This window comes from Capsicum annuum, chromosome 2, assembly GCF_002878395.1.
Source record: "Capsicum annuum cultivar UCD-10X-F1 chromosome 2, UCD10Xv1.1, whole genome shotgun sequence".
Taxonomy (NCBI): Eukaryota; Viridiplantae; Streptophyta; class Magnoliopsida; order Solanales; family Solanaceae; genus Capsicum; species Capsicum annuum.
The window spans coordinates 154,180,422-154,190,544 of record NC_061112.1 but is presented as its reverse complement, the minus strand read 5'-3'; the positions used below and the strand labels follow the sequence as shown (position 1 = coordinate 154,190,544).

The 10,123-nt window shown below is 36.9% G+C and overlaps 1 protein-coding gene across 4 annotated transcripts in view; it reads right to left on the bottom strand.

Annotated features, from left to right (window-relative positions):
- The window catches only part of LOC107860798 (probable magnesium transporter NIPA8), a 12,224-nt gene extending 5,420 nt beyond the window's left edge, over nucleotides 1-6,804 (bottom strand). Inside the window, exons 1-6 of one of the 4 annotated variants that reach the window (XM_016706279.2) lie at nucleotides 6,345-6,804; nucleotides 6,092-6,255; nucleotides 3,132-3,219; nucleotides 2,991-3,052; nucleotides 335-420; nucleotides 114-187 (exon numbers count right to left, since the gene is read on the bottom strand). In XM_016706279.2, the coding sequence (XP_016561765.1) occupies nucleotides 114-187; nucleotides 335-420; nucleotides 2,991-3,052; nucleotides 3,132-3,219; nucleotides 6,092-6,184 (403 nt within the window). In that variant the 5' untranslated portion in view covers nucleotides 6,185-6,255; nucleotides 6,345-6,804. Of the gene's footprint in view, nucleotides 1-99; nucleotides 188-334; nucleotides 421-2,990; nucleotides 3,053-3,131; nucleotides 3,245-6,091; nucleotides 6,256-6,344 lie in introns of those variants that run through there. The other 3 variants (XM_047407666.1, XM_047407667.1, XM_047407668.1) reach the window with 3 other exon arrangements.
- Nucleotides 6,805-10,123: the final 3,319 nt, after the last annotated feature.

The following is a 10,123-nucleotide window of genomic DNA, read 5'->3' as shown; positions in this document are numbered from 1 at the left end:
GGGGGGGGGGGGGGGGGGGGGGGGGGGTTATACGAAATATGATACTCTATGAAGACCCCAATATTCTGTAATATAAGCAACTATAACAACAATCTTCACCTTCCATCACATACCAGGTGACTGGTGGTTGCCAAAGGCTACAAGGAAGATATTCCCAAGAACAATAAAGGCAGTGGCTACCAGTACGCTGCAATGCGAAAGATATTTATCAGACTGCAACTTGTAAAATGAGGAAAATAAGTATTATAACTCATCAATCAATTCTCTGAATTTCTGGTAGTCTAGACTTGAAACCTTATTGATTTTAGTAGAAGTAGTTTAAATGTTAGCTTACTTGATTGTCACTGTTTTGTTCAAAACAAAATAGGCAAAAGCTATGTTCGAGACAAATTGTATAGATCCCAAAGCTGCTAGAAGTGACTGCCAAAGAGGAAACACCAAGATGATCAAGAAAGAACAAAAGAAAGGTAAATATTGTTGCTAATGTAATGATAGTGTGTTAAGAACCAACAGATTATGCATCATTTAAGGAGATGAGCAGGAAGAATAACTGTATCACTTTTGACCCTTTTATTATAATCAACCAAACCAACACAATGTGTGATATGTTGGAAGAGTGAGAAAATCAGAAACGCGAGAAAGAAACTAGTCGTGTTATTTGTACACCAAATCCTTGTAGTCAGCCCTATACCCAACAGGTTACATCCTTGTATATGACTAAATGCTTGTATCCAACCATTGGACTTCTCGTAAGCGTGTCGGTTAAATAAAAAATGAAGCCTTTTTCCATTTTAGACTTTTTATTCTTTTCTTTATCCACAAGTAGCAACATTACTACTAAGTTCACTTACTTATGTTGAATAACAAGCTAAGAAGCTATCTTGTATTATGATTGCTACAAGATGGAAATGAAAATTCTTTTGGCTGATGATATCTTTTATACGCATGTAGATTTATATTTTGATCAAGTATTTTTATTTTTTCTATCAAGATGCATAATTCAAATTAAGTTATGAATGATTTACTTCATAAATTAGTCAAATGAAAAAAAAAAATACCAACTTTCACTTAGACACCTCAAGTAGACCTTATTCATTTTAAACACCTCAAGTAGGGCCTCGATGTGTCATTTTAACACTTTTTCGACAATTGGCTAGACTAAAATGACACTCGCGGATGACATGGCATGATGACTAATTAATTAAAAGAGGACATGTGGCATTTTGGTCTGAAATAATGATTTTAAAAAAAAAAACTATAAGGAAAAAGAAAGAACCTATTTTCTATACCTCCCCCCACACACCCACCCACACACACTTTCTTCCCGGCACTGGCCGTATTGACCACCCACCCCGCCCACCCACCCATCTGTTCTACTTCCAATTTTTTCCTTTTTTGATTTTCATTAGATTTTAAAAGAAAAAGTCTTTTTTCCCTGTGGATATGGTTTTGAGGACTATTTTTGCCGATAATGATTTTCCGGCAAGGTTCCGACAAAGATGACTGGATTCTTCTTCTCTTTTTCTTTCAATATTTCGTGTTTTGTTCCTCCACGTTCTAGTATAATTTTCCATATTAGTGTGGTGGTTTTTTTAATTTTGTCCTTTCATCGTTTGTAAGATTTTCCATGGTGGAAGGGGGAGTACGTGGTAGGGAGAAAGAGTGGAGGAGGAGGAACAAAAATTATTTTTTACCCAAAAAAAAAAAAAACTATCTTCATGTGCTAAGAATGAGTGCAAATTACACAGTGTGCCAAGTCAGCAAAAAATGTCAAAATGACACAGTGGGACCCTACTTAAGGCGTTCAAAAACAACAAGGTTTACTTGAGGTGTCTAAGTGAAAGTTGGTGCCAACTTCAAGGGGCTGCCGATAGGCTCCGCCATACTTTTATTAGAAAAAGAATGTGTTTAAAAAAAATGTTATTTGGCTCAATTAAGTAGCAATATGGGCATTTTTTGGGCCAAACTATGAGCAGCAGGGGCATTTTGGACCAAACTATTAAAGGAGGACACTTTTCTTCAATTTTCACATAATTTAAGGTATGGGTAGGGTTCTGTACATACCACCCTCCCCGAACATCACTTGTGAGGTTTTACAGGGTATGTTGTTGTTGTGGTATGGTTGTGTAAGTACCACCCTCCCCAAACCTCACTTGTGAGATTACACTGGGTATGTTATTGTTCTCATAGTTAAAGGGCATTTTTAACACTTTTCCCTTATTTATAAGTAAATCAAAAAATAATCATTTTAATAGATACTACCTATGAGGCTTCTTCCGCAAATATATTATCAATGACAAATCACCTTACAAGCTTGTCTCATCACTTCTTTTTACGGTAAAAAGAAAAGGAAAATGCAAAGAAGTGCAGCAAGAACACTCAATTTGAATTGCCTCTTATTCTACAGATGTTGGGCCTTTTCTAAAAGAGAATCAATGAAGAAAAAGAATTAAGAAGGAATAAGTTGGGTCAATTGGGTTATAGCCTAAATCTTACACAGCACTAACCAAATTATTTTACAACTTGACATAACATTGGGCAAGCTGGATGTAACCTCTCCCTCTCCTCCCTCCATCCCATAGTCAATTTTGTCAAAGGCACACTTAAGCCCTGAAGCAAGGCGCAAAACATGGTAAGTGCTTCACCTCACGCTTCAGTGTCATCGCTAAGGCTTTAAGACATACTTTTTCTTGACAATGAGCCTCTTCGGAAGAGGAGGGCACTAAACAATTGATATCTCACTTATCATAATTTTTTTAAAAATTTCTTTATCCATATATTTTTATTCATATAGATATTTGTATTTTTTCTCAATTTGTGCCTTTGTTCATTAAAGCCCTTTGTGCTTAAAGCCCCAATAGACCTTAGAGCTTTTTTACGCTTTTCACTTTTGATAGCATTGCCCCTAATCTACCTACTTTTCCTTGCCCAAAATCAATACAGCCCACTAAATCTAAAGACAAACTAGACAAGAACCAATAAGTACTTACCTGAGCAGCATATCCAAATGAAATGAAATTGAGACAATTTCCTATAGCAAAGAATAGAATACCTGTGTAAAAGATTACACCATCAGTACACTAAAAAAGGATCAGTACTTGTAAGGGAACAAACTCGAAAGCAATGCTTACCAACTCTCCATTTCTGGAAGTATATAATTGGCTTCATTGTAGACTTTACATTTGTTCCCTCATTACCCAGCACAGAATGCTTCTCCCTCTGAAATACTTATGATTCATTAGAGCTGCTAAAGAAAATACAAGTTGAGCCTCCGGTGACAGAGGATAACAAGTGAAGAAAGAAAAGAACAAAAAAAAATCAAAATACTTCCATAACAATAAATCATAACTCAAACCTCTCATAACATGCGACAGAGAAAAATAAAATGCAAATGTTCTTGCAGGTTTATACTAATTCCAACAATTGAACACATGGAAGGAACACTTCTACACCAAACTATGCCTCCTTGTTAGATAAACCGCTTGTCTCCCTTAAATTGATGTCAGACATACTGTTCGTTGAAGAGCTTCTTAAATAGTTGATCAGAAGGAGATTTTCCATCGACAATGACTTACTATGTTCTGATTTATTTGACACACTTTCCATTTGAGACATTACAACATGATTGACATCATTCTATTTCTATGTAAGTTTCAGGATTTATTCATTTAACCATTGAAAATTTAACTTTAAGGTGATATTTTCTCTTTTCAACCACTTCAATATTTTTTTTTCTGTGATAACTAACATATAATGTTAGTCGTATTAACATCTAAACTCCACATGCAGTCAAACACCATCACATAAAATGTAAAGGAGGTTGTATTCAGCATCCACATAGGTTATATAACACGTAGTTAACGTTTCATTGGCTGATAAACTCCACATATCCATCTGTGCTATTAAACAAAAGAAGCTTACTGGATAAGGGGGATTAGAAAGAAAGACTACCTTGGACAGAATGACGGAAATAGGAAACAGTATATCACTCTGTAATGGTATCAATGTTTGGTGGAAGAAAGAGGAGAAGACGGGATTGTGAGAAATATAAGAGAAGAATATTATTGAATTGTTGTACCTACATGATTACACTGAGACCCTATTTATAGACACTACATTCCAAACCTTTTCCAATTAGGACACTACATTGCATTCCTTTTCCAAGTAGGACTCTATACGCTGTTTATATTCCTATTCATATTCTAACACTCCCCCTCAAGCTGGTGCAGACGAAGCATATGTACCAAGTTTGTTATAAATGTAATTATCAAAGATCAATGAGGGAGTTGGTGAAAATATCTGCACGAAAACTAGTTAGGACTACTTTGGACGTCTAGAAGACTTCAATTGAAAAGGAGCAAACTAAAAAGTGGTAGGAAAAGTAGTAAACGTTGTTGTAAAGTCGATTTGTCGTTGAAAAATTATCGGAAATTGGTATCAAATTTATGGGTCATCTCGAAATCAAGAGATGAGTAGATCTTGAACAAGTCAGTCACCCAAAAACTAGCTGGAACATGCTCACGTGCCGGATTATTAGATTTGACGACTGAAAAGTGATCACAATCTGGGAAAAAATTATATGGGTAGGGTCGGAATGATGACACGACCCTACTGAGAAAGGAAAAATTTTATGGGTAGGGACGGAATGATGGCACGACCCTACTAAAAAACAGAAATTATATAGGTAGGATCGAAATGACGGCACGACCCTACTGAAAAAAAGAAATTATATGAGTCGACTGGAATGACGCATGACCCTATTAAAAAAGAGAAATTATATGGGTAGGGTCGAAATGATGGTACGCTCCTACATAAATTAGATATGAGGAGCCACCGAAAAGACGGACAAATTCGGAAGATGCACGATACTATGCAAATTAAATATGAGAAGTAGTTCGGAGAGATGCACGGTGCTCTACAAATTAGATATGAAAAAAGTAGATACCAGAAAGATGCACGGTGCTACGCAAATTAGATATGAGAAGGTACAGAAAGGAAGCATAGTGTCAACTTTTGCTAACATGATCTTTGGCCAGACAGGCAGCATCTACATTCCAATCCTTTTCCAATTAAGACACTACATTACATTCTTTTTCCAAGTAAGATTTTATATGCTATTTATATTCCTACTCATAATCTAACAAGGATATTCCTTAAATCTTTCACAATTATCTAATGTTTGGTAACCCATAATACGCCTCTTTTTTAAGAAGACAATTCCCATGGGATCAAGCAATCACATGTGATACAGCTGTTAATAATGTATGGCCAGATTTACCGGCCACTCCTGCACCCAAGTGATTTCTTCCCATCTGTCCTAGCCTTGGTGGACAGAATTACCTGGTACATGTGGCTGGTGAGAGGTGGCAAGTATCCCGTAGATTTAGTTGAGGTGCGCACAAGCTGGCCCGGACACCACGTTTATCCAAAAAAAGAAAAAAGATTTACTAGCCACTCCTAGAACATCTCCACCCCCCGAGCCCCCAATCGTTTGTCTCAAGAATTGCAATTATTGAAAGTGACTCCTTGCAACCCACTTTTGGGTGACTATCATGGAGCTCTTCCACTACGCCACTTAGGTACGGGCTTCGCAACGATGAGAATCCCCTCTTCTTACTTCATGTTCCCCTCTATTCTTGGACGCACCGATCACCCGTAAACAATTATATGTGTAATATTACTTATGGAAAGACATTGATCATTTCAAGACGTCCTCCATCCAACCATATTGTAATCTCTTAAAACTAGAAGTATTTGAGTGACTTGTAATGCAGCCATGTTATCACCCCGCATAACCAGAGTGTATCACAATTCGATTCTACGTCAACAGCATTGAGTCACTATTATCTACTTCAGATTGTCGGATAGATTTAGGGAGGGAACAAGAAGATGCAGAGTTTATAGAGAAATCAAAACTAAAGCCTAAGTAGATAATGTCACGTTAAATTCAACATGTCATTGCGTCCAATTAATTTATGGGACAAAAAGAGAAAGGCATAATTAAATAGACAAGTGGTAATGAGAAACAAAAGTAGAGTGAAAGAGAGGAGGGGGGGGAGGTAGTTGTGTAATGTGGTAGATAGATGGATACCTCGTCATGGCCTAATTTAAGTAGGTTGGTTCCAAAGTTAATGGCAATGCTTCCAAACAAGTTGATAACGGCTCCAACGACCCACTCGCCCATGGAAGGAAGGAAGATTGTTGGGAGTGAAGTGAGTAATGGTTAAAGAGAAGCAGCAATCAGATCCGTCCCAACTGTAAATAGGAAAGAGTTGAATTTGAGATGATGATGCTAATTGCTATGCTATTAAAGAAAGAAAAAGATGTTGAGAGAGAGAGTTTACCGGGGAGGGAAGTTGAATTTGATAGCCCCACCCTAAGCGAGGATCAAACAATCTAACTGAATTTATTTACAACCCTAAGAATGAATGATTGTGGTAGATGATGATAGATGATAGATGATAGATGATAGATGATAAATGATAAATGATAAATGATAGATGATAGATGATTTCGGAAGCTGAGAGTTGACAAATTAGGATGGCGTCGAGGTCCAGTCTTGCGTTCCTGGCAAAAGTATACTACTCCTCCCCCTCCTCTTTTTACTGAAATATTACTCCTACGCCCACTGCCATTTCTCAAATAATAGTAGTACGTAATTAAGTAGTCAAAAAACAGAAAACAGGGTGTGGTTGAGGGGTCCATTTCTCAACGTGACAACTTATCAGGCAGGAGTTACCCACCCCTCACCACCCCGTACCCTGCTGCTTCCTAATATCATTGTCGGTCGCTATTCGCTCTTCCATTCCATTCCAAAGGCAGGGTCCATATTGAAGTTTTATTTGGTTTATAGAATTTGTATTTTATTTTTTTATACATAAATCTTATAAAATTATGAAAAACTTCTAACTATTTATGTAATCTTATTAAATTGGTAAAAAAGTTACAATAAAGTATGATACATTGTCGCAAAACTGTTTGGAAAAATAAAAAAAAATATAATACTTCCTCCGTTTCGAAATAAGTGAATTGTTGAGGGCATTTATTGGTGTTTTAAAATAACTGTCATTGAATTTTTTTTCAAATTTACCCTTATGATTTGACAACCAAATAACTTTTGAAAAGGTATTACAAGATCAATTTTTTTCTTTTTTAGGGGTAAAAATGAAAAGTTGTGTTAAATTTATGTATTTAATACTTTTTTCTTAATGTGTGTGCCAAAATCTAATAATTCATTTATTATAAAATGGAGGGAGTATTTATTAGTCAAATTTTAGTACAATAAAAATTTTAAAAATTAAATATGAATTTTTATTTTTTTTTGTTGTTGGTAATAAAGACGGCTTCATAGATAATAAAGGGAGCACAGTAATATAGTTACATAGTTTCAGTTTATCAACCAGGATTGATTTCAAACACTCGATAATTGTGATCTATCCTACCATTAGTACTAGATCTGACACTTCTTTGAATAGTAGTTCCTATCGTGTCTGTCCATAGAGCATTACGGGCACACACTGGAGGAACTTCCAAAAGTCTTGTTTCATTAAAAAAAAGTTGAGTTTGCTCCCATTTTTGCTAACGAATCCGCCACTATATTTGCTTCCCTAAAGCAGTGACGTATAACTGGATTCCCCAACCTTTTTAACCTGCACCTATAATTATCAAGAATACCGTCATAGAGATCATGATTTTCTTTAAGCATTTTTATTATTTCCTGAGAGTCCGTGTTGATTTCAGTAGAATTTAATTGATGAACCTCAATGATTCTTAGACCTTCATACAACGCAAGTAACTCCATGAGATTGTTAGTTCCGTGAATAAAGCTTTTTGAATAACCTAGCATCCAGTCATCTTTGTGATTACGGATCACCCCACCAATACCCCCTTACCAAGATTTCCTAAGCAAGACCCATCAATGTTCAGTTTAAAGGTTCATTTATGAGGAGGGATCCATTTAATGTTGATAGTGATTAAGGTATGAAGGTGGCTGCCATCAGAATGAATGTGGGAGAATTCAACGGCTTGTGTATAAGTATCCTGGAAGGAAGTAATGTACATTCCGCCAGTAAAGTTGTTGGTATTCCTAGTTGTCCAAATTATCCATAAACACTATGGGAGGATTTCAGCCCAGAGAAGAAGTTTATCAAACTTCTTATTTCGAATATTCTTCCAGGTCCTAAAGCAACTCAAAGAAAGAAAGTCAGTGAGTTTTAGCTTGAAAGGTGGTGTAGCTTTGGCAATGAGATCCCTCCAAAGTTGCTTAGCATTGATGCATTCAAAAAAGATATGGTTTAAGTTCTCTTCTTCACGAGGACATCTTTTGCAAGACTTGTTGATATCCTATTTTGAAAAGATGAGAGTTGGAAGGTAGCTTGTTATGGAAGAGTTTCCAGAGGAAGAACTTGATTTTGTTAGGAATATGGATCTTCCAGAAACCAAACCAAGTATTGCCCTATTGAGAAGGTTTTCCCAACTGAGAGACATGATTGTAAGTACTGGCAATAGAGAATTTTCTATTACTGGTAAGTCTCCAAAGGGGAGTGTCTATTTGCCTCTTGGTATTAGGGAAAAACGTATTAGCAATGAGCTGCTTGGTTTCCAAGGGCAGATTTATGGAGAGACTGTCAAAAACCCAGGAGTTGTTGGTCCAGACCTCATCCAGATTGATTTCTTCTTCATATTTATCGAGGGGACCATGGATGGTGTTCCTTAAAGGGGGGTTATTGGGTAGCCATCTGTCAAGCCAGAACCTAATATGCTGGCCATCTTTTACACTCCAGGTGCTTGCTTCAGTGCAAGTCTATCAGGCCTTCGTCAGGCTATTCCAGGTCTTAGATCCTGATTCGGGCTGAATGGTTCCCTTGGAGTTGTATTTGTTGCTTAAGACCCTAATCCATAGAGTAGTTGGGTGATTATTAAACCTCCAAGCCAAACTCATGAGCATAGCGTTGTTCTTAGAGTTAGCTTTTTGGATGCCCAATCCTCCCTCATTTTTTGGTCTGGTAACAGTATTCTATGAGATCAAATATAGTTCCCTTTTATCAGGGGTGGAACCCCAGATAAAATCTCTCAGGATCTTGTCAGTGACCTTAAGGATTTGTTTAGAAAGTTGTATAAATTGCATGATATGGTTGGGGATGCTCTTTAGAGAAGTCTTAGCAAGTATAGTTCTTCATACCATATTGAGAAAGGAAGCTTTCTAGCCACTGAGCTTATGTCTAAGATTGTCAAGGATGAAATTGTAATCCCTAATGAGAGGCTTTTGGTGGAAAATAGGGAAGCCTAGATACTTACCAAAGTCATTTGAAGGCTTGATTTTGAGGTTTTGAGCTAGGAGTTGTCTCTCTTCATGCTTGCAATTATGAGAAAATAGGATCTTGGATTTGGAGATGTTAATTTTTTTACCTGAATACTGATTGAAACTGTTCAGGGTATTTATGATACTATGACAGTTCTTTTCATCAACTCTAGCAAAAAGAGTAAGGTCATCAGCAAAGAAAAGATGAGAGATTCTGGGGCCTTTCCTGCTAATAGAGATGGGAGTCCAGTTAAGAGTATCCACCTCGTAATGAATCTTTCTAAAGAGAAGTTCCATGCATATGATGAATAGGTAGGGAGAGAGGGGATCCCCTACCTAATCCCTCTCGTAGGCTTGAAGAAGTTAGTCCTACCCCCATTGATAAGGATGGAGATGCTAGAAGTGGAGCTGTAAGACATTGTGAGCCTTATCATTTTGCTAGGGATATTGAAAAAAACCAGAGCTTGCCTGATGAAGGACCATTCAATCCTGTCAAAGGCCTTCTCAATATCAATTTTAAGAATTATGTTGGCCTTTTTTCCTCTCATTTTTGCAAAATGAGTGATGTATTCCTGGACAATGATAACATTGTCAGCAGCTCTTCTGTTGGATAGAAAACTAGATTGACTATGGCTGATCAAATTAGGAATATGCTACTTCAAACGATGGGCTATGATCTTTGTAATGATCTTATACTGAGTGTTGCGCAGCCCAATAGGTCTGAAATTCTTGAGGTTTATAGCATTCCTACATTTAGGGATTAGACAAAGGTAGGTGGTGTTCACATTCTCATCTATAGTGTTATTCCGAAAGGTTTGTCTG